Source organism: Tiliqua scincoides, chromosome 4 (genome assembly GCF_035046505.1).
Source record: "Tiliqua scincoides isolate rTilSci1 chromosome 4, rTilSci1.hap2, whole genome shotgun sequence".
In the NCBI taxonomy this organism is placed as follows: Eukaryota; Metazoa; Chordata; class Lepidosauria; order Squamata; family Scincidae; genus Tiliqua; species Tiliqua scincoides.
Genome location: NC_089824.1, coordinates 173,736,874 through 173,761,291, shown reverse-complemented (window position 1 = coordinate 173,761,291; position 24,418 = coordinate 173,736,874). Strand labels below are relative to the sequence as shown.

Genomic DNA, 24,418 nt, shown 5'->3' with positions numbered 1-24,418 from the left:
TTTCCACTCAGTATCACCAATATGCATGGTAAAATGTGCCATTAACATATAAAAAGGATTTCAAAGCCTCACTGTGAGCCTATGGTTAAGTTGAGCAAGAGACAGTGCTATCTTTAGCACACCTTGGTCTGGCTGAAAAACCTGAGGGTCGTCTGAACTGATCACAGGTTTGATTCAAATGCGTCACTGAAGATAGTATTAGCTAGCAGAGCTTTCCAAGGTCATGGTTCAACATAGCCCAATATTTTAGCAAAGAGAAGCCTGGAGTTACTTTGGGTTTTGTATTTGCCTCAGATCAAAATTGTGCTTATCCAGCCTTATGTAAATACTACTCACAGGAGCTGTGTTTATTAATGTATCCTTCCACATTTCTGAAAAGAGCAGGAGCAGTTTTCAATGGGACCGATTATACTTTTGTTATATTGATAACATATCATTGATTTTCCATGCTATTAGCAAAGCTTTGGTAATAATCACTCATATATTTTTTTAATCAAGGGTATGTTCTAACAAAGGAAACTTACTTTCTCTATCCATAAAAACATGGATAGTATGGGTAGTAGATATCGGCTGTGCGTCATGGTATTGGAAATCCAGAGAAAACAGGTAACTTAGATAAGCTAATAGTTGTCTCACTATAAAAGTAGGGGCACAACACCCATAATTGTGCACAGGCTTTGTGGATTCTCTAGAAGATCACTTAGGTGGAGACACTGAGCACCATGAAGTGGTTAATTCTAGCGTTGGTTTGTCTCCATCTCTCAGAGGGTGTGGAAAGGTGAGTATCTTTCTAACAATGACCATGAGTGAGATGGAAATACCAGCAGTAGCTGAGGGTACACATTTTCAGGCAACGTTTCCTGGGAAAAACATTTTTTTAGTCATTCAAAGGCAAAGCTAAATCTTAAATGTTCAAGCTTTGTGAATGTATTTCTCTGTCCTCCTATGCTTCCATGCTTTGAGCAGCAAATAGTGTCATGGGCAAATAGTTCCCAGTAGCAAAGAAGAGTTTTTGAACAAAAAGTACATGGGAGAAAAATGGAAGGGCCAGCACTAGTCCCAGGATCTTTTCATCCTGTACAGAATCATTCTGAAAAAAGGAAAGTCCATCCGGGAGAACATGAAGGAGAAAGGAGTGCTGGAAGAATTCCTGAAGAGGCACCAGGTTGATCCTGCATTGAAATACCATGGGAATGAATACGATGTTGTTTATGAACCAATCACCAATTACTTGAATGTGAGTATTAAAATTATATGAATCTGCATCTTTCCTTCCTGTCTTTCCCGTCTATCCATCGAATTTTGCATGGCCTTGTGACCGCAGCACTTTCTTTTGTTACTGCATGTCATCAGCATATTATAATTGCACCTCTCAGGCCTAATTCACACAGCCCTCTCTGTAATGCAGAATGCAATGAAACAAACTGTGTCAAAATATCTCTATTCCGTCAAACGTTATAGCCAAATAACCAAAAAATAAAAACACAACTGCATTATGTAACAAAAAGTGGATTGCTTCAACTAAAAACTGACCAATGAGGCTGATTGTTCTGAGAGCCAATTAGGTGTTGTTATGATACAGCATGGAACCAATAAGATGTTAATATGAATCAGCTCTCATTTCCATGTATCATAATACATTTAACCCTGCTGACTGGGTAAAGAGGCACTTTTTCAAATCAGGCTCCTCTTATATTCAGCAGAGGGAGAATAACTGTCCCCCTTCACCCCAGCACAGTGTCTCTAACCAATAAGGTGCATAAATTTGATTTCGTCATGGACGGGCGGGGGAACTAACAAAATCTTCTTTCACCCCGGGTAGCAGATGCCTTAGTACGCCACTGCATAGTTCTACCACTGGTCATTCCCATCTTGAAGAGGAATGTAATTTACTCCCTTCATGGGATGTGGAGAAACTTAATTCTTCATGAATTCTTTTGAGATCCTCAGTAGGAAATGCTAGATAAGCAGGAAAGCTATTACAGGGTATACATATTTAAAAGTCTTCCTTCTTACAAAATTTTTTCATTCCACAGAGTTTCTACTTTGGTGAAATCAGCATTGGGACTCCACCACAGAACTTCCTGGTTGTTATGGACACTGGCTCAGCCAATCTATGGGTCCCTTCTAGCTACTGTAATACTGCTGCCTGCGGTGAGTGTTATACCAGCTGTTGAGACGTGGTTTTTTTATTCTTTTTATTTTTTTCAGTTCAAGAATTGATTTTGTTTTGAATAAATGCTAAGCGTATCTGCCAAAATTAGCAGTTTTACGCCCCTCAGAATATTCAGAACTTTGTCACATCATGAGATAATGGAATTCATTTGAGATGACTACAGTAGCATAGTTACAACAGGTCAGCACGGTAAGTACTGCTGCAACACGCCATGTCAGTAGCCCCTCCCACTCACCTTTGGAGCCATTCTTGTAGCAATAATGTTGCGTCATGCCCAGAAGTGTGAGTGGGAGGGAAACCTACCTGGCATGTTGTGGCATCTGCAATACTTACTGAGCTGCCCCCCCGTAGCTATGCTACTGGATGGCCAGATACTATGGTGGCACTTTATAGATCACATCTCAGCTAAGGAATGTCATGGTAATAGAAGGAAGAACTGCATCTTAAAACGTCAACACCACACTTCAGGAAATCTGAAGCAAAGGTGGGGTGAATATCCTAACCCCCCTCCTGAGCAGCCCAGCATTACATTGGGCTACTTGGATCCAAGTAGCCCCATAGGGATGGCTGCTTCACAACACAAGGCAAGGGGAAATATATCCCATTACTCTTGAGTTGTGTGGCAGCCACATCCTACTCTGCGCTGGATACAGTGCAGGCCAATTATTAGCTTAGCTTTGTGGGGAAATGAATACTGCTCACTAATGAGAATTTTTCATTGCCCCATGGAGACTACTTTGTGGTTTTTGTTTCTTTTTTACTGTAGGTAACCATCATCGGTTCAACCCTAGTGACTCCTCCACCTACGTCAACAATGGACAAACCTACACCCTGTACTATGGAAGTGGTGATTTGACTGTGATGCTAGGCTATGACACTGTACAGGTAAATGAGCATTGTACCATGCAGTTACCCTTCTCCAACCATGTACTATATCCTGGAAATCATCAAACTGTGCTCAAGTGAAGAATATAAGGAACATCAGACTGTAGAATAAGAAGCAACAAAGAGTCCTGTGACATTTATTTATTATGGCATACTGTACGTACATTTATTGAAGTATACACTTGAGTGGCCCCAGTGAACAATACAGACAGGCCTGGTGGCTGTGCACGATTGGCTTACTATGGGTGGAAAGGCAATATGTGCAGTGATTTCAAACAGTCCCTAAATGTACCTGATAGTTGTGAGGATTGGCCCTTATTCTGGAGAAATTAAAGTCTCAGAGGAATGGTTCCAATGTTACAGTGTAAGCCAGCCTGCTTACATGTGATTAGGGATGTGCATGACCATCTCCTAAGCCCCCTTGTCAAGCTCCTCCCTCTTGATTTCTTTAGTTATGGGGAATGTAATTTGTCCTAATGCCCCTTCGCACATTATCTAAATACTATTTAGATCAAAGTTTCCCAAACTGTGGGTTGTGATCCATTGTGCAGTAAGTCATGATATGATGCTGGATGTTGCACCACAAAACATTCCTTGGAGACTCTGGAGGCTTCTTCTGGGTTGCATTGGGCTCATGACCCTCTATTGGCCTCTACAGGCTTCAGAATGCCTTGAGGAAGTGACCAGAAGTGACTCCTGGTTTGTGCCCTCCAAGTCTGGTTTACTTCTGGTGTGCTTTTTCTTAAAAGTTTGGAAACCGCTGATTTAGATCCCATGTGAGAAGTAAGTATGGATAAACTCCCTGCCCATAAATGATGGAAAGTACATTGCAAAGGGGCCAGGATGTGTGTGTATGCATCCAGGATGGTATCTTCTAAATCAGGAAACATTTTGTGCAGCACAGCCTTGTAGTCTTGAGTCTACCAACAGCTAGATTTTGCTACTCGCACTTGTATATATGACACGTTGTATTGTTTTGTAGCAGGATGACAGTAACATGTGCTCTACACACTTTTGGTGCCAATTTTGAAGTTCATAGGACTGACTTCTAGATCTGGGCTACTTCCACCTTCAGTCCTCATGAAATCTAGTGTAGGAAGAACTTCATAGGGTATACCGAAAGAAGAGACAATTAAGTCTTTGGACCACTTTACTTTCAGCTCACTCAGCTGGGTGACATTACCAACCCCTTCTGTGTTATTCATACATAGATGGCAATTCTTTGTCCTTACTGTTGTTACCAATTCAGCTTCCTTTTAGTTACTTTGCCTCAAATGACTGTAGAGATCAATCTTTCCTTGTCTTCCAGATCCAGAACATTGTTGTTCAGAACCAGGAGTTTGGCCTAAGTGAGGATGAGCCTGCCAATCCCTTCTACTATGCCAATTTTGATGGGATTTTGGGGATGTCTTATCCTGCTGCAGTTGTAGGTCATGTAGGGGGGTACACCATCATGCAACAGATGCTGAGACAAGGGCAACTTTCTGAACCCATCTTTAGCTTCTATTTCTCTCGGTAAGCTGCACTAGGTAGTCTGTTTTTTTTTTGTCTGGGAAATATACAAGATTATGCTTTACAACCAGAGGTATTAATCAGGAAAACGTAAACTACTATTCACTGGTTTCATTCTTAAAATATAGTTGAGAATGACTTTCCAGCCAGGAGTTAAACTGAAATAAAAATAAATATACAGGGAGCCTACTGTACCCACAGATTCTGTATCTACAGATCACGTATCTGCAAATTAGGTCCTTGGGCCCCCACGTGTGGGCCTCCCCCATGTGCCCCCTCTGGAGGCGAAAGGTGCTTTGCTCCCCTTGCCTCTGGAGGGTCCACTGAGCCTAGCAGAGGCTTCATACATCTGTCCATAGCTTCTGCCAGGCTCAGACTGAGCTCAGCAGTGCAAAACATGTGACCCAGTTTCACAGAGAAACTGGAAGTAACATTTTAAATGCCTTATAAGTGAAGCTCCCCTCACCCCTGGAGGGCAGGGGGCAGGTGTTCCCCAAATCCAAGGTTTCAGGTAAATGCGGGGAGTTCCGGAACCGAACCCCTGTGGATAAAGGGACATGCCTGTACACACTTTCTCAATCTTCCTGATTGTGAAGGTTAAAAACATATTAAGAGATAATTAACTCATAGCCCAATCCAGCTGTTGCACCAACGTGGCATGCACTGAATCTCACAGGGAAGTTCTGAGCACTGAAGGCCTTCTCGAGGTAAGGGAACATTTGTTCCCTTGCCTTGTGGGAGGCCTTCAGTGCCCCGCTGAGTTTATTTGGACCTTTGCTAGCAATTTTGCTGGTGCAAGTCTGAGTGGACCCAGGAAGGTGAATCAAAGCCAGGAAGAGGGATAGGATACTGGTAGAGCTGTTGCTACCGATACCACCCCTGTCCTGGCCTCTGCACGCACCTCTCCCACCCCAGTCTCTGCCTGTTTCCTCCCCCTCCCCTCCCCGCTCCTCCCACACACCCCTGTGCTGACTTACCAGCACCAGGGCTCAGTGGCGTCACTAGGGGTTGTGTCATCTGGTGCAGGAGGCCAACGTGTCACCCTCATGACGGACGTCCTCCCATGCAGTGGGCAGGGTGATGCCCCTGGTGGCGACCATAGTGATGTACCATTGTCCCACCCCTGCTGGTTTTTTTGACTATAACTTTTAACAGAATAGAGATATTTGTCACAGTTTGCTTCATTGATTTCCACATGAAATTACACATTGAATTATATAGGGGGGGGCCTGTATCTGTGGATACCATATCTGTGAATTCACTTATCTGTGGATTGGGTCTGTGGCCCCCTCCAGCACGCACCCCTTGGGAGCCATGGGGAACTCTGCTCCCCTCACTTCTGCAGGGTCCTCTGAGCCCAGCAGAGGCCGCAGACATCTGTCCGGAGACAGATACCGCGGACGCACTATCTACCCACTCTGGCTTCAGCACTGGAGTGGTGAAAAGATGTATTTTCTTCAGCCTTTGAGTATATTCTTATTGGTAGAGAGCAAATCTGAACCTTATGCGTTTTGAGTCAGAAGATGGTGGTTGTTCTGGGTGAGTTAATCTCAGGTAATGTTTGTCCAGTTTATTTTCTTTTATTTATTACCCCCTGTTTTCTCATCATCTTCAGTTTTATCTGTGGCCACTTATCTATACATATAGACACTACCAGATTAATAGCTGAACCATGCTTGTTTTTGTATATTCTTTCTTCCAGCCAACCAACTGTTCAGTATGGAGGAGAACTGATCTTGGGTGGTGTGGACACTCAGCTGTATTCTGGGGAAATTTCCTGGGCACCTGTCACCCGTGAGGCTTACTGGCAGATTGGCATTGAAGAGTAAGTGATATTCATAATCTGCATTTACACCAGCCTGTTTTTGTGCTTTGGTCTTCTGTTCCCATGTTTCTTTCCAGATGATTATGGTGAAAATCCCTTATTTTTTTTTTCTCTTTTGGACATGTCTAACCTCAGAGGCTTCTGTGATACCTCAGCAACCCAAACAGTTTGCAGTCATCCTGGCGAATAGTCATTTTTCTGGAATGCTGCCCTTTCCCTTGACCAGAAAGCAAAGAAACCTGAATTTGAACCAGCTTATTAGATCATGAAGCCCACCTGATGTCCAAGAGAAGGAGATTCAGAAACCCAGATGACCCCCCCCCCCATTATCAGTCCCCACATGCGCAGCAATGTCCACTGGCCATATAGAGAGGGCACACACTCCTTCTCGTGATTTGCCTAGGTCTGTTGCTGGAAGCAATTACTGCTTCACAAATGTCTCATCTGTTCTGTTGGCACAACATGCTTATGCAGCATGTTTTGGGGAGATCTCTGTTAAAAAAGATTGCTGCCAGGCTTGTTGTTATAAAGAAAAGGAAAATTCCTTCTTTATGAAGGAATTACATAATTGGATATGAGAGAGAGAGAGAGAGAGAGAGAGAGAGAGAGAGAGAGTAAGGCTGTCTGTAGAGCTGAGCAGAGAGAGGAGGGGAGTTTGGAAGGAAGTCAACCTAGAATAACAATCTATACACTAAAGGAGAAGTACTGAGTAAGAATAAACAAGCTTGGTTATCCTCTGTGTCCTGTCCCCAATCTGACTTTGATCTGGGGTGTTGTTTTTTTTGCTTAGTTTGATCTCATAATATTCTTTGCTCTTGTCTCTATAGGTTTGCTATTGGCAGCCAAGCTACTGGTTGGTGCAGTGAAGGCTGCCAAGCAGTTGTGGATACTGGCACTTGTCAACTGACTGTCCCACAGCAGTACATTTCAAGTTTTCTGCAGGCTGTGGGGGCTGAGCAATACAATGGTGAGGTAGGTGGTGGAGAGACACTTGGAGATCTGCTCTGGACACCTCAAAGACCTTCCATGGTTATCATATCAGGGGAATGAAACAGGCTAATGAACGTCACCTACGAACTGAACAAAATGAAGCTGTATCCAGGGTAAGGCAGGTGCACTAGAATGTAGGCATTCTAACTCCCAGAAACATCAGACTGGTAAATATTTCCTATTAGAATGCTCAACTTATAGACCTGAATGTGATCCAATTCTTATGTGCTATTGTCTGTGGGCAAGGCAGCTGGTGAGACTGACGTGCCTGGAATAGAAAAGCATTTGAACAGTCAGGCTTCTGTTCTCTGGGCTGCACTGAAATTGATGAAAATATTTCATTTGTCAGTTGTTTTCTGGTGAGGACATGACCTGAACAATCTTTATTCTTGTGCATTTAGAGAGACAGAGTTAACCTTTCTTTTATATTTGTTCTTTTGTAGTATGTGGTGAACTGCAACAATGTCCAGAACATGCCCACCATCACCTTTGTCATCAATGGATCTGAGTTCCCACTGCCTCCTTCTGCCTACGTCACCAACGTATGTAATTCTCCAATGCATATTATAAGCCATGAGGTTTTGGTGTCCAAACCTAGATTATATTTGTTGTGTATGAAGGGTTAATTGTGTATGAAAGGGTTAACTACAAGGAGGTGGGTTAGTTAGAGCAGCTGAGGAGTTAGTTAATTAGTCCTTCAATCTGGAGTAGTGACAGGTGGGGATGATTAGAGTGAGGAATTGGGGTGGAGAAATGGGGTATAAATGCAGGGCTGTTGCCATGCTCTTTTGCCTTTTAACCTATGCAATAAATAGATGATGTGGACTCTATCTGGTTGGTGTTCTTTTGCACCAGACCCATGATATAACAATATTAACTAGATCAGAGTTCTTCAACCTCCATTTTGGTGGTCATGGCAACTTTTCAAAGCCTGTGAAGAGAGGGCTTTGATTCAATCCAAGAACGCCACTGCCTTGTCAAAACTGAGTTCTTGAGATAATCCTGCACAGCCTCTTCTTGCTGTTTTGCCCCACAGCTCCTAAGGCTGGCCCTGCTCAGGCTACTTACTACCTGTTGTGAAGACACAAGAGTTAGGGGAAATGGGGCAGGTGGGCAGGGGTTGGGCAGATTGGATCCCAGGAGGGGGTGAGGTGGGTCCCTAGTCTCATACTTTGTTTGTTTTGGCAGGGATGGGGGTCGTGGCATGAAAAAGGTTGAAGACCACTGAACTAGATTATGGCAATTCTGTGTAGCTCCCTCTGTTCCTGATAATGGAGCTTTTATTAGAGAGACGGATAGTATATATGGCTTGGTATTGTTGTCATATTACCTTGCCAGGTTTTTTTGTGTCATCTTTTGGAGCCATAGATCTATCACTGGCATTTTCCCAGACTTGCAGATGCAAGCATCTTCTCATTAATCTTTGAGATTAACTGAGAAAATGAATAGCGCTACCTAAAAAGGCAAGAATGATAGAATAAGGAAGAATCTCACCTTGTATGCCACTTCTGCCAGTTTGCAGATGATACTCTCTGTGCTAGCTTCACTATTGCCCTTGTACAGTTGGTTCCAGAGCCTCAGCAGTTGACAGCTGACCTCACAGCCGTCAGGTGTGTCATGAGATACACACTGGAGCATAACTAGTGCGAATCTAGCTCTCAGAACATTTTATGCAGGCACAACCTAGACAATTACTGTGCATTCACAGTCATATAGTGATAGTGAGGAAGAACTAGAGATGGACAGTTTTATTCCAATCATGCAACCTGATCAGGAGTTGATATCAAATTTGCTTGAAAATGCTTTGTACTATTTTTTTTGCAGGTAGCAGAGGTGCAACTCATGCTCTTCTTGTCTTTTTTCCCCACAGAACAATGGCTATTGTTCAGTTGCAATTGAGACGACATACTTACCTTCCCCGAATGGACAGCCTCTATGGATCTTGGGTGATGTCTTCCTAAAGGAGTATTACTCGGTCTTTGACATGGCCAACAACAGGGTGGGATTTGCTCTGTCAGCCTAGAGAGGGCAAGACCTGCTTCCTTCCCAGTCTAATACTGCTGATCTCTTGGACTCTGATAGAATCATCCAACGGTTGTAAAGCAGATGGCTGCATTTCTAAATTTTCTGTAAACTATCTGCCCCGGTTTGCACACAATCTGTTCCCCTGAAATCCATTGCCACAGAAGAAATAAACTCTGACATGTGAAGTAGAGCCTTGTCTTGATTCTTTGAAAGATTATTTATCTATTTCTAACAGTGTTACTATATACTTGAAATTATCAAAATGACAATGTCAGGGAACAGGACGAGAGAACCAAAGGAAAAAGGGGAATGGGGAATGTGTAAAAAAAGAGGGAAGGAAGAGAAAGCGTCATGGATCTTGTTCAGAAATAAATGTGGATGCAGTGAACAGCAAGGTATATCTTTCAGATGACATAATGAACAGTCAAATAATATGTTTTGGAAATTTAATTTCAGGCTTGTTTTCTAAGTAATCCAAAAGCAGTAATTTTTCCATGTAAAAAGAGTCTGATTTTGCTTCTTTTAACTTGACATAATTGGTATATATAATCTTCTCCATGATAACATGGTTCCCAGTCTTGCTGGTTGGAAGACCTGAGGTTGTACTTTGGACTCTTAACTTCTGAAATCATGATGCTTGACGAATACACACAAGGGTCTGTTCAGAATTAAGGATGCCATTTTGAACTCTGAGGAACTGTTTCTGACTATGGATACTGATAACCTAACAGGACTAATTTTCCCCTTGAAGCCCACTGCTCCTGTAAGAACATTAACTTTCAGGTTTTTTTTTTTTTTTTTAAGTCAGAACAGATTCAGTGAGACACTTACAAAGGATGGCAACTGAATCCAATGGTTTTAAAGGTGATTGAACAAATCAAAAGAAGACAATCAAATGATAGCTAAAAATGTTGCTTCAATGTTCAGAGGCATTGTAACACTGATTTCTTAGGTGCTAATCAACAAAGAGAAGATCATCCTTTTCATAATGCCCATCAGTTTCTCAAGGACACATAATAGGACACACGTGAATGACAGACTTGATGGACTTTTGATCACATCCATCAAGACAAGTTTTATGTCCAGATCTGTATATTCTTAAAGAAGAAAACTACTAATCAAATTGCAAACCACTTTGTTCATTTAAGCATATGCAGATTTTATCACCATTGACTTTCAAGGAACTCTCTAAGATTTCATTTTTGCTCTAATGACATACAACATAACTGCATTCCTCTGTGCCAAACTTAACATTACATGGGAATAGTGTGATTGGAAGTCTTCCACACACATTCTTTTATCTCAAAAAAGTTAAGAGTGTTTTGGTATCGGCCATGGGACAGGGTCAGGGGCATCTAACCCTTTGTTCCCATGCTGATTTTCTGGCTTGAACTGGCCCTTAAAAAATTGGTGTAAAAATTTTGCCTATAAGTTAGCCCCTCTGCAACCAGTAGCAGCTTTTGTGGGGTGTGTGTGTGTGTCTGTTGAATCATATTGTTATATTACAGATAAATTGAGGTCAAACTAGATAAGACATTGCAATTGTGCAAATCTGCATGGGCCCATCAAGGTGAATCAAGTCCGGGAAGGGGGTTTGGATTCAGTGGATAACACTACTGCAGAACCCACCCCCTTCCAAGTCCAAATTCTCCCCAACCCCACCACTGCCCTGCTCTGGCCACCCCACCCCATTCTGCACACATCCCTCCCATCCCTTATGTGATTGTACCTGGTCCAGCAGGCATCTGGCATCTGCTGGTGTGTGAAGACAGCCGCTCACCGCTTGTGGCCGTAATTGGCCATGTAATCTGGCATGTCGTATTTTGCGAAGGCTGGAAAACTTCTAGCCCCACTGAAACACTCATTCCAAAGGCACTAAGCACCAATAGGATTGTGGCCATACCATTTCCACAGTTGCTTCCATGTTAGTTCTTTTCTCTGGAATAGCCATTCTTGGTTAACTCATTTCTTAAACGGAGAATTTGGGTGGTATTGTTGTCAAATTGTCACATTTCACTGTGTTTTGTGTTGTTTCTTTGTCTTTCCCCCCAAGATCTGATTTTGTGGTGATTTTTTCATAAGATGCAATTGTAGCACCAGCCTGTCCAGTGTGGGATGGCAAAGTACTGAAGTTTTTCAGGCTTTTGAAAGACTTCTGAAAGGTTTCTGTGCAAACAGGAAACATTTACTTAACGCAGGGAATGTATTTTACTAAACAGAACTTGTGTGTGAGCAGCATGGGCAAGGACACTGCTGGAGAATATAGTGTTATATATGATGCTGCTGCATGGACTGCTATTTTAATTCAACTGATAGCTATGGAAAAGCACTAAAGGGCTTTAAATGGGGAAGCTACCACAGCTGACTTGGCATTGGTGCTTTTTGACTTTCTTGGGAATGTATTGAGAAGGTTTGAATTCAATCACTTGGTCCAAAGAGAATGAAATAAGCAGTGGTGTAGCAAGAGGGGGTGCAAAGTACTAAGTTTTGCAGGGGGCTTCACCACAGCATGCAAGCAGGCCCTTCCCCTTCCTTTCAGAACCATTCCAGGCAGTGGGAGCAAAACAGGGGTGTATGCCTCTATTCTGCTCTCACCACCTGGAATGACTCCAAAGGGGGAGGGAAAGGGGCCACTTGCACGCTGTGGTAAGGCTCCCTGCAAAACTTAGTTCTTTGCACCCCCTCTAGGTACACCACTGGAAATAAGTACTTTGAAATAGGGCTACAAATTGAGTGATGGAACACAGCTGTTGCTTTCCATGAGCTTGAAGCTGTGAAATATTACATCAGAAATATAAATATCCGTTTCTGATTGTTAAGAAAATTGCAAAGCCACACAGATTATCTTGCCATAGATTAGCAATGACTCTTCCACGTACACATAAAATGTACACATAAAGGAGTCTGAGTGCTGGTTGACTCTTGTTTTACACGTTACTTTGAGAGATGTGATATACACTGAACACCACATGCAAGAACATTATGGGAAGATGACTTTTTGGTTATTAGGATAACTTGTCAATTAGTATAAGGGACCAAGCTTCAAGAGAGAATAAGGCTGCAATCCTCTACATACTATCTTGAGAGTAAGCCCCATTGAACACATAGGATAGACGCAACACGATTCTGAAAATTATGTATTGAGAGATTCCAACTTGTCCAATGTTCACCAGAAAGGAAATAATGGAGTGTATCCTATTTATTTAACAATAACACATACACATGCAGTCTTGATTCAGACAGTTGGCCCAACTTTCTAAAGCCATGACCCAATATAGCACAATATTGAAGGGAAATGTGCTCTTGCATTCATATTGGACCCAGTCAATCAATATAGAGCTATTCCAGTGTTACATAATTACTCGTCACAGCAAATCTGTTTATTAACTTGCCCTTTATTATTTCTGAAAAGAATTGGACCGGCTTTCAAGGAAACCTATTATGCTTTGGCTTATTGACTGCTTATCACTTGTTTTCTTTTCCTTATTACTAAAAAAAAATCATGCAAATAGCTGTTCAATTATTTTTTTTAAATCAAGGGTAAAATGGACATTTAAGAGCCTTCTAACAAAGAAAATTGACTTACTATCATCTCTAAGAAAACAGAACGTGTAGATAGTGTGTGTGCATAATGATATGGAAAATCAAGAGAAAGCTGATAAGGCAGGAGTGGACAGTCGTCCTGAGTATAAAAGCAGGGAAACAACATTCATAACTGTGCACAGGATTTGTGACTTCTCTTGAAGATCGCATTGGTGGAGACACTGAGCACCATGAAGTGGCTAATCCTGGTGGTGGTTTGTCTCCATCTCTCTGATGGGTTGGAGAGGTGAGTATCCTTCTAATGAGGGCCATGAGTGAGATGGCTGTCACAGCAGTAGCTAAGTTAAAGCATATATTTTTTCATGGCAAGTTTCATGGCACTTGAATTTTTTCATGGCAAGTTTTGTTTCATAAGTAGCCTATTCCAAAGTTAAACTGGAGCTTTTCAAGTTTTGTAAACCTGTTCATCGCATGCTTCTTTGCTCTGAGTAGCAAATACAGTGAATCTTTGATTTAACGTATCTTGATTTAACAGATTTTTGAAATAATGGGCGTTGTCTGCTGCTTTAAAAACTAGTCATATATGTTTTGCTGACATGTGATGTGCGTATTGGCATAAATGCTTTCAGATTCCACAAACTTAATGGAAAACCCTTTTCCCCATTAGTCTGTTAAACTGTGTGCTCACTATAGTGTGATGGGCTGTCAGCAGTTCCCAATATCAGAGAAGAGAAAGTGGATGAACAGAAACACTGAAGAGTCACTGAAGAGATCTTTTCATCCTGTGCAGAATCATTCTGAAGAAAGGGAAGTCCATCCGGGAGAATATGAAGGAGAAAGGAGTGTTGGAGGAATTTCTGAAGAAGCACAGTATTGATCCAGCATTGAAATACCATGGCAATGAATACAATGTTGCTTACGAACCAATCACCAATTACTTGAATGTGAGTATTGAAAAGAAACCTGAGATGTTCTCTCTTCTTCTCCCTTTCCTGCCTGATTCCTTGTCTGCTCATCAAGGTTTTTATGGTCTTGTGACTGCAACATTTTCTTCCTTTCTGTTGACCCCATTATCATGTTAGAACTGCCCCTTTCGGGGCTAATTCGCATGACCTCTCAGTATATGGTAACCTATGGGTTGAAAGGTGACATTCATCATTCCCTCAGCTTCTCCTGCTGGTCAGTGATGAACTTAGTGAACCTGCTCACAGAGCACTGATGAAAGAGCTGAGCAAGTGGTGACCCAATCCAACAATGCTTCAACCATTTTACCCAACTGGCAGCTTCAGAAATGAACCCAACATCCCTAAAAACATAATAATATACAGTATTAATATACACTATTTATATACCGCCTTTCTTGGTCTTTATTCAAGACTTTATTCAAGGCGGTTTACACAGGCAGGCTTATTAAATCCACGCAGGGATTTTTACAAATTGAATGAAGGTTCTCTCTTTCAAGAACCACCACATTCAAGCTGTTACACTCCGATCTGGTTTAACATTCTGGCCTCCATCCTCCCACGCTCCGAGCAGATGGAACAGCTCAGCTGCAGCTTGCCAGCTGCTTCAAGGTCGCACGGTGCCGGTGGCCTCAAACTGGCGACCTTGTGGATGTTAATCTTCAGGCAAATGGAGACTCTACCCTCTAGACCAGACCTCCTGCCCTGGCAGAACATAGGCAGAACCCTGTTGGATGGGCCAAGTGTTCAGTTAGCATTCTGTCTTCAGTGATGATCAGATTCTTCTGGAAAGCTAACAGCAGGACGTAAAGACAGCACAATCTTCTTCCTGTGTTGTGTCCCCCCCCCCCATCAAACTAGAATTCAGAGCAATACTGCTGCTGAATATGGAGGTTAAAATTTGACAAGTCATCTTTCAGTTTTAAAAATACCTTTTATCCTCAACAGTAAGAATTGCTAAGGTAAAAACAGCCAACAAAGCTGTTGGAAGCTAGCATGGGGCCTCGTAGCTATAGAAGAGGGTTCAGCTGAGATAGTTGCAGCTCGATTCTATGGGACCTTAAGGTGGCAGATCTCACAACCTCATGGTCCCATAAAACCTGGGATACTGGCATGAAAGCTGCACCACCACATACTTAGGGACTATGGGCACAATTGGCCTGAGGCCCCCTGCACATAACAGTGGCTCCAAGATGCCCTTCCAGAGCAGGTAGGTTAGCAGGGGGGTAGTTGGAGTGGGGACTGGGCTGGGGAGGGGCAGCAGCAGTGGCACACACTGTGATTCTATCTCCCTTTCCCCTCCCTGAAAAGCCCCCCAAGTCCGCTCAGATTTATGCCATCACAATAGCTGGGGTACATCTGAGGAGACCCACTGGAGGTTAGGCAGCCTATGGGGAGGTAAGTAAGAAAATGTTTTACTTCCCTCTCCAGGACCATCTGGTAAAAAACCCCATAGGGTGCAGTGTGCGTGCTCCAACAGCGGCACTGCCTACCATGGGAGGGTTAGGATTGGGCTGTTTCGTACAGTCCTTTGATTTCTCTGCTATATGTTCTTGGACAAGATGGGTTTTCTCCTTCATATACTGTGGTGAGAATTAATTCTTTGTGATCTAAAAAATCTCTTTTGAGATCCTCAGAAGGGAAAATTGGTTTAGTATTAAAGGTATTTAAAGAAATTTTCCATCTTACCAAAGATTTTCATTGCAGTCTTTCTACTTTGGTGAGATCAGTATTGGGACTCCACCACAGAAATTCCTAGTTCTTATGGACACTGGCTCAGCCAACCTATGGGTTCCATCTACCTACTGCAATACTGCGGCTTGTGGTAAGTATTAAACCCAGTTGGTGAGAATTGTTCATAGGCATATTAGTTGACTTTGTTCAGAGACATGCAAAACTTGTTGGTCAAAACAGACAAAATGGGGTTATGAAGGCTGATTAGGAAGATTACTGGCTTATAGGCTAGGAGTCTAGAAGATGTTTGTAAAAGGAGAGCTAATGACTAAGAGATCTCTCTGGGAAAATATTCTGAGAATGGGAAAGCTATCAGAGCCTACAAAGTGACATATCCTAAAACTTCCTTCAGTTTCATGGCTGAGTGGGGATTTGAAGCTGGATCTTCTAGGTCAGGGGTGGGCAAACCCTGGCCTGGGGGCCATTTGCGGCCCTTGAGGTCCCCCAATCTGGCCTGCAGGGAGCTCCCAGTCTCAGTAAAATTCATACATTCATATAAGTTCTTTTTCTAATGTATTCATTTATGTAAATTTATTCAAATTTGAAATGTAAATTAATTCTTTTCCCCCCCAGCCCCTGACACAATGTCCGTGAGATGATGTGGCCCTCCTGCCAAAATGTTTGTCCACCCCTGTTATAGGTCTAAGTCCAACTCCCAAACCATTACACCGTTCTTGCTAATGAGAGATCCTTGAATGATAAGCTGGGCTGTTAACAAATTAGATAGCTCATGAACTGAACACTGAGGAAGAATACATACTCTACACAAATGGGTTTCTTTCATTGGCATGTGGAGATCCATTTTTGGTCTTTATTCTAGGTAACCACCATCGGTTCAATCCTAGTCAATCATCTACATACACCAACAATGGACAGACCTTCACCTTATCCTATGGAAGCGGCAGCTTGACCATCATGCTAGGTTATGATACTGTGCAGGTAAGTAAACTTTGTAATTCACTACACAATGAACTATTTTCAAATTATTGCATTCTGGGAATCTTCCGTGGTTAAAATATCCGGAACGGCTTGTAGATAAAGGAAGTTCTTTTTTGGAACCCAATTTTGCAACAATAAATATCACTGCATTTAGGGGCTTTTCCACTATAGAAGGAAAGACACATAATCCCTCCATATCTGAATATTTTCCCTAGTAGGTGAAAAAGCAGCCATGATTCTTAGCTGAACAAAAGCTGAAGGAAAAGGTTCATCAGCATCTCTCTCTCTTTTTGCTCTTCCTGTCCTCTAACCTGCAGTCTGCCAAGGTAGCTCTTTGCTGGCTATGTGTACTGACTGCCATGGATCGAATTGCAAGGACTGCCACTGTCCATTCCGCAGTGGTGGGCAACAAGCTTGATCCTGTGCGTTGAGATGGCTGCCCAGTTCATTTTGGCATTTGAGGTGGAGAATCCAAATATGGCCCCTTCTCCTATCATGCTTATTTGGTACTCAGGCCTGGTAGTAAACACATATAGGTATGTTGTTGTTGGTATGACAAAGCACCCTATTCAAGTTAGGATGCAATCCTATCCACACTTTCCTGGAAGTAAACCCCATTGAACACAATGGGATTTATTTTCAAGTAGATCTGCATAGGACTGTGCTGTTAGTTACCTATTTGCATTTCACCACAATTTCTGATACATCCATCAACTCAATGTACCCAAATATCAGTTTTACTATCACAATTCATTACATGTTACAAAACAGAGTGCCAGGCTACCTGCTCCACTATTAAACTTTAATAATAATAATAATAATAATAATAATAATAATAATAATAATAATACAGGTATTTCTATACCGCCTTTCTTGGTCCTCAGATTTCTCCTTGGACTTTATTCAAGGCAGTTTACATAGGCAGGCAAATTTAAATCCCCGTAGGGATTTTTACAATTTGAAAGGTTCTATCTTTCAAGAAACCACAACAATCAGATGTTTCTTTCTTGATCTGGTCGCACATTCTGGCCTCCATCCTCCCACGCTCAGAGCAGATGTAAATAACTCAGCTCAGCTTGTCAGCTGCTTCAAGGTCGCATGGTGCCGGTGGCCTCGAACTGGCGACCTTCGGATGTTATCTTCAGGCAAATGGAGGCTCAACACTCTAGACCAGACCTCCTACCCAACTTTTGGTGCAACTGTAGGCATTTTTGCTCAGCAATTTGTCCCATTGACTTTAATTGCAAATGTATATACAATTAGTATAAATTGTGAGTTTTTAATCCTAACCAAATTGACAACTGCTTTATCTCACAGAAACTAGACTGAGGACTCAATTCTATCCTTTCCCCCCAATGGTGCAGCCATGCCAAAAACAGATGCACTGTATCTAGTAGGTGGGGAGCAGACTGGGAGGCTTCAGCAGGGAAAGGAGAATCATTTCTTTTTTTCCCAGCCCTTACCCCTTCATAAGCCATCCATTCCACAATGGGTCTCCTTGGACCTGCTCCATTTCTGTAGCTGGCACAAGTCCGAGGAGAAGGGGTGGGGAGGCTGCAAAATTAGGGAATAGGGAATAGGATCCAATGTGCGCCATCGCTGTCAGAACCACACCCTCCCAAAGCACCCAACCCCTTTGCTTCCCCCTCCCTTGTCCACTTCTGTCCACCGCTGCTGCCTTACTTGCTCTGATGCATGGTGGGAACTGGTGACAGCCAGGGAGCACTGCCGCCTCCTGCAGTTGCACTTTCCAAATGGCTGCTAATGGAGTGCTCACCATATTGTTGTCAGCCATTTTGCAACATTTTCCAGCGCTCCTGCTGGTAAATTTCCTTGGTCCATTTTATTTTCTGTTAAATCATTTGAATCACATTGTCTCTCTATTTTGCATCACCATCATCATCACCACCATCACCATTTTGCATTGTTCTTAAACTGATGTGTATTGCCTATGCTTACTGGTGATACTTAAGTAAGTTCATAATTGTTACTGTGCCCTGAACTGCAGGTGAAGTCCATGTTTTCTTTCTCTCCCAGATCCAGAATATTGTTGTTCAGAACCAGGAGTTTGGCCTGAGTGAGAACGAGCCCTCCAGTCCCTTCTATTATGCCAGTTTTGATGGGATTTTGGGGATGTCTTATCCTTCCGCAGTTGTAGGCCATGTAGGAGGGTACACCATCATGCAGCAGATGCTGAGACAAGGGCAACTTTCTGAACCCATCTTCAGCTTCTATTTCTCCCGGTAAAGTCAAACTGGTAGAATTGACAGAGGGCGAAGAGGAGATAATGCTTTAAATCCAGAGGACATAATCTGAGCTAACAAGGCAATCCTATCCCCAGCCATGCCATAGCATGCAGTTGTGCCAACGGAGGTTGCACTGCATGCTATTGGGGGAGAGCAACCAGAAGGCAAACTGGAGGCAAGTAAAAAAGTTTTTTACTTACCTTGACATAGATCTTCTGGCTATGTGTTTCCTCACACCCACAATAGCTATAGAGCTGGTATGCCCAAGGAAAACCAGGAGGCATTCTGGGGAGGAGAGTAATTCCTAGGATAGGTTCTAGCATGCCTAACTGGGATAGGTTCCGGTATGTGTGACTGCTGCCAGGTCCACTTCCCCTCCCTCCCCAACGTGGCCCCAGTTCTTTCCCTGAAACACCCTGATCCTCCCTCTCCCCCCCACAGCCCATTCCCACCAACAACTTACTGGCACCAGTGTGTCATCTGGTTGAGTCTGGCTCTTGCACTGTGCTACTGGGTTGCCTAAACATTATTTTGACCTCAAAATAATGCACCAGTTTTGGGGTGCATATCAATTGGTTAAGCTGAATCTTGTGAATTGGAATCAGGAATCAGAACTGTGAACTGGAATCAGGAGAAATTGGTAATTTAGCATTAGTTAAACTATAGTAATCTATGACCAATTTGCTCATTTGTTTGGCATCACTCCTATGTTATCTACCCCATGTTGTCTGCAGCTCTACTTTCTCTGATCATTTCTATGTTCACTTATCTATGCATATAGATCTTGGCCACATTATTAGCTGCATAGCTAACTTTGACTATTTTTGTTTATTTTCCCCACAGTCAACCAACTGTTCAGTATGGAGGAGAACTGATCTTGGGTGGTGTGGACACTCAGCTGTACTCTGGGCAGATTTCCTGGGCACCTGTCACCCGTGAAGCTTACTGGCAGATAGGCATTGAGGAGTGAGTGATATTACAATCCTCATTTTATCTAGACCGGATGGTGCTTTTGTGCTTTGATCTCCTGTTCCCCTGTTCCTTTTCAGATGAGAAAGAGGGATTTCCCCTTCTTTGGATGTTACTGTGAAAGATGAAAATGACATGGAGGTTCTTTGTTGTTGCTATTTTGGTCTTCCTAATTTTTACCATTGTCAACAGAGGTTTCAGGGCTAACTCAAGACCTCATGATCTCTGGAGCAGCATGCCAAATGAAGATGTGCCAGCCTCCAGTCCTCCCACTCTCCAGTATCCTAGCTCAGCACCCTCTTCTCCATCACATCTCCTCTTCCTCTCTGTCTCTATCTTCCTTTTCCAATTCAGGGAGTGGAAAGGAGGAGGAGGAGCAGTGAAGGCAAGTCAGGGGACAGAGATGGGTACCCCCCATTGATCTGCTGCCTGAAGCAACTGCTTCAGTTGGCCTCATGGATGGATTTGCCATGAAAACTTTGCTCATCAATGCCTGATATTCCTGAATTTTGGAACATTTGCAATTTCATTTTCGATAGTTATCTTTGGAAGTAAGAAACAGAATGGAGCTGAAAATGGGTCCCTACTTGCCAGTAATAATGTTCATAGGTGTATGGCTCAAGGGTCAAGGAACACACTTGAATGGAAGCTGAGTGACTTCTTGAGTACAGATCCTGAAACATCCTAGTTAAACCTGCATTAGATTTGTTCCTTTGCAGGCATATTTGTTGGGTGACATGCTTTGCTCTGGTTTCTATAGGTTTGCCATTGGGAACCAGGCTACTGGATGGTGCAGCCAAGGCTGCCAGGGAATCGTGGACACTGGAACATTTCTCCTTGCTGTCCCACAACAATATATGGGGAATTTCCTGCAGGCTGTGGGAGCTCAACAGTACAATGGTGAGGTAGGTGGAGGAAGGAAACTTGGAACACTGTGAGAGGATCTCAGATTATTTGCGCACCTGATCAATCATCTCAAGGAGAGAAGGTTTATTATTGAGTTCTATTGGAAAAATGGAGCACAGTGAATATACCCAGGACAAAGGCAGAAGCCTCTGATTGGTTGTTTTTGAAAGAGAATTCTGGACTAGATAGGTGGTCTGATCTGGTAAGGCAATCTTATCTTATGTCAGTGGGCAAGAAGGCTGTTGAAGGCGCAGTCCTTGGGGGGCATGGATAGATATTTTAACAATCAGTTTTCTGTAGTCAAGAAGGACTGAAAACACTTTGTTTGTAAGTCTGCTCCCTGGTGACAGCATGATCCAACCACTGGCATACCTGGGGGGGTTGGGGAAATGCCCAGGGTGCCACTCCTTCAGGATATCCTCATCCCCAGCTACCTGCCTCTTACCGTTCGGAGGGCTGGGGAGGCCACAAGTGGCCTCCCCGTCCCTCCAAATGCCTTCTGAGGCCTCCAGAGGGCCTTTAAACCTTATTTTTGGTTTGTGCCAAAAACTGGAAGTGATGTTTTAAGGATCTTAGAAGGTCTTCTAAGGCCCTTCAAATGTCACTTGTGGTTTTCGCCAAAAACCTGATGCTTAAGGCATTCTGGAGGCTCAGAAGACCTTCAGAGGGCCAGAGGAGGTTGCACACGGCCTTCTCTGGTCCTCAGAAGGCCGCTGGATCTGGGGGCACGCTCCTAAGTGGGTGAGGGTGGCATTCTGCGGTCCTTGGCCCCAGGCGGCACAGGGACCAGGATTGCCAGTGGATCCAACCAACCTCTAATCTATTCACAAGTTGACCTTCCCCTTATATGTTCTTTCATAGTTTGTGGTGAACTGCAACAATGTCCAGAGCATGCCCACCATCACTTTTGTCATTAATGGATCCCAGTTCCCACTGCCTCCTTCTGCTTATGTTGCAAGCGTAAGTATATTACATTGGTTAATATAATCCTCCAGTGAAAATGTTAAACCTTGCTGTTTGAGTGTCCTAGCCTAGATTATAACAGCTAATTAATTAATTAACAAATTAATTAATTAATTAACAAATTAATTAATTAATTAATTAACAAATTAACAAATTAATTAATTAATTAATTAATTAACAAATTAACAAATTAATTAATTAATTAATTAACAGTATTTATATACCGCTTTTCAACTGAACGTTCACAAAGCGGTTTACAGAGAAAAATCAAATAACTAAATGGCTCCCTGTCCCAAAAGGGCTCACAATCTAAAAAGATGCCAGCTAGATTATATCAGTTTTGCTTAGCCTCTTCTGATCTTGATAATGAGATTTCTGATATGACTCTCATATTCACGGGTGGCATTTCTTTGCTCATCAAAACATATGTTGTGTATAACATTTATATATCAACAATTTATATGAGCATAATATTTATATATCAACAAAGAACGTTTTCAAAGCTATGTGCCTAGCAATGGGATATGACAACAGATCCGTCTCACAGTTAAAACAAAAAATAAACCTGACAATTTTTCTCTTGGGCTTCTTTCGTAAGGCCATGAACCTTGCACAGGTCCTTCTAAACACCCCTTGGGGAACTACATTCCAGTCTGTGAAGGAACATCCTTGCTTCCACCGTGTTGTGTTTGTGTCACAGTCATGTGGTGATAGTTGGCAGAGCTAGCGATGTACATTCACACAATCTCATCTAAACAGGACCAGGTGTCAGAATTCCTTAAATAAATGCAGGGTCATTTCTTCTGGCAAAAGTCAAGCTCTCTCCTCTTCTTTCACAGAACAATGGCTATTGTACAGTTCAGATTGAGGCCACGTACTTGCCTTCCCCAACTGGACAGCCTTTGTGGATCCTGGGTGATGTCTTCCTAAAGGAGTATTATTCTGTCTACGACATGGCCAACAACAGGGTGGGCTTTGCGCCATCAGCCTAGAGACGGCAAAGTCTGTGTCCTCCTGTGCTAATACTACCGTTCCCTTGGACTTGATGAAATCACCCTAAATTAAGTTTGTAAATCAGATTGCAGATTTCCTAACTTACTATAGACCACCTGCCTTGGCTCACAAATAATCGGTTCTCCTGAGATTCATTGCTATAAATAAATAAATAAATAAATAAATAAATACCAATATGCCAAATTGTTACTTGTCTGTTTTGACATTGGTTGCTTGAAGATGTGAGTTTGGTTTTGGGGGATGACTTTGTGCCTCTCTGTGTACCCTTTGACTTTGTAATCTCTTCTACCAGGAACATTATAGGATCATTATAGGAATTATATTGAAGTAGATTCCGAGGCAATAAGAAAACTACCCACATTTACATCATCAATAATTATAGTACTCTTCAGTAGTGTAGCTAGAGGGGGGTGCCTCACTGCAGCGTGCAAGTGGTTCCTCCCTTTTGGAGCCATTCCAGGCCACTAGAGCAGGGGTGTCAAACATAAGTTATCAGGCCCTCAGGCTCTCAGCTGCTTAGTAGTGCTGAGGTGGCACTGCTGAAAGGGCAGCCCACATAAGAATTATGCTCTCCCATGTCTTGAAATATGATCAAGATTTGTGTGTTTCCTCTTCTGTCATTTGCAGCTGATGAGGTCCTAAGTGAGAAAAAGTGCTTATTTTTGGTTATGACCTGTTTAATGACATCACTTCCTGCCTAATGACATCACTTTCGACCCTCAGTAGGCATCATGAATGCTATTCAGCCCTTGGTATGAAACAGGTTTGACACTTGCAGTAGAGCAAAATGGAGGCAAATGCTTCCACCAGAGTGGACAGAGAATAATAATAATAATAATAATAATAATAATAATAATAATAATAATAATAATACCAAGATCCAGGTCTACAGAGCTTGCGTCCTGAGTACACTTCTGTACTGCAGTGAGTTATGGAATCTACGCTCACAACAGGAGAGGAAACTGAGCGCTTTCCACATGCGCTGCCTCCGACGCATCCTCGGCATCACCTGGCAGGACAAAGTTCCAAACAACACAGTCCTGGAACGTGCTGGAATCCCTAGCATGTATTCACTGCTGAAACAGAGACGCCTGCGTTGGCTCGGTCATGTCGTGAGAATGGATGATGGCCGGATCCCAAAGGATCTCCTCTATGGAGAACTCGTGCAAGGAAAGCGCCCTACAGGTAGACCACAGCTGCGATACAAGGACATCTGCAAGAGGGATCTGAAGGCCTTAGGGATGGACCTCAACAAGTGGGAAACCCTGGCCTCTGAGCGGCCCGCTTGGAGGCAGGCTGTGCAGCATGGCCTTTCCCAGTTTGAAGAGACACTTTGCCAACAGTCTGAGGCTAAGAGGCAAAGAAGGAAGGCCCATAGCCAGGGAGACAGACCAGGGACAGACTGCACTTGCTCCCGGTGTGGAAGGGATTGTCACTCCCGGATTGGCCTTTTCAGCCACACTAGATGCTGTGCCAGAACCACCTTTCAGAGCGCGATACCATAGTCTTTCGAGACTGAAGTTTGCCAATACAATAATAATAAATACATGTATTTATATACCGCCTTTCTTGGTCTTTATTCAAGACTTTATTCAAGGTGGTTTACATAGGCAGGCTGTTTAAATCCCCGTAGGGATTTTTACAATTGAAAGAAGGTTCTATCTTACAAGAACCACAACATTCAGATGTTTCTTTCTGATCTGGACGCAACATTCTGGCCTCCATCCTC

At 42.9% G+C, this 24,418-nt stretch overlaps 2 protein-coding genes across 2 annotated transcripts; both read left to right on the top strand.

Annotated features, from left to right (window-relative positions):
* The first annotated feature begins 722 nt into the window (after positions 1 to 722).
* On the top strand, positions 723 to 9,411 carry LOC136649195 (pepsin B-like). The gene is made up of 9 exons (XM_066625651.1): positions 723 to 778; positions 1,084 to 1,237; positions 2,037 to 2,154; positions 2,943 to 3,061; positions 4,371 to 4,576; positions 6,276 to 6,398; positions 7,226 to 7,370; positions 7,832 to 7,930; positions 9,259 to 9,411. Exons 1-9 carry the CDS (start codon positions 723 to 725, stop codon positions 9,409 to 9,411), a joined length of 1,173 nt encoding a protein of 390 aa, XP_066481748.1.
* A 3,775-nt stretch (positions 9,412 to 13,186) lies between these two features.
* Positions 13,187 to 22,667, top strand: LOC136649196 (pepsin B-like). The gene is made up of 9 exons (XM_066625652.1): positions 13,187 to 13,242; positions 13,747 to 13,900; positions 15,626 to 15,743; positions 16,473 to 16,591; positions 18,629 to 18,834; positions 19,681 to 19,803; positions 20,567 to 20,711; positions 21,574 to 21,672; positions 22,515 to 22,667. Exons 1-9 carry the CDS (start codon positions 13,187 to 13,189, stop codon positions 22,665 to 22,667), a joined length of 1,173 nt encoding a protein of 390 aa, XP_066481749.1.
* The last annotated feature ends 1,751 nt before the right edge of the window (positions 22,668 to 24,418 follow it).

What these genes read in the sequence shown, in the direction of transcription:
- LOC136649195 (XM_066625651.1), top strand. Translation starts at nt 723, where the DNA reads ATGAAGTGGTTAATTCTAGCGTTGGTTTGTCTCCATCTCTCAGAGGGT. An exon ending in CAATCACCAATTACTTGAAT is followed by an intron (nt 1,238 to 2,036) that starts GTGAGTATTAAA and finishes TTCATTCCACAG; the next exon opens with AGTTTCTACTTTGGTGAAAT. An exon ending in TGGCAGATTGGCATTGAAGA is followed by an intron (nt 6,399 to 7,225) that starts GTAAGTGATATT and finishes TTGTCTCTATAG; the next exon opens with GTTTGCTATTGGCAGCCAAG.
- LOC136649196 (XM_066625652.1), top strand. Translation starts at nt 13,187, where the DNA reads ATGAAGTGGCTAATCCTGGTGGTGGTTTGTCTCCATCTCTCTGATGGG. An exon ending in TTCAGCTTCTATTTCTCCCG is followed by an intron (nt 18,835 to 19,680) that starts GTAAAGTCAAAC and finishes TTTTCCCCACAG; the next exon opens with TCAACCAACTGTTCAGTATG. An exon ending in CTTCTGCTTATGTTGCAAGC is followed by an intron (nt 21,673 to 22,514) that starts GTAAGTATATTA and finishes CTTCTTTCACAG; the next exon opens with AACAATGGCTATTGTACAGT.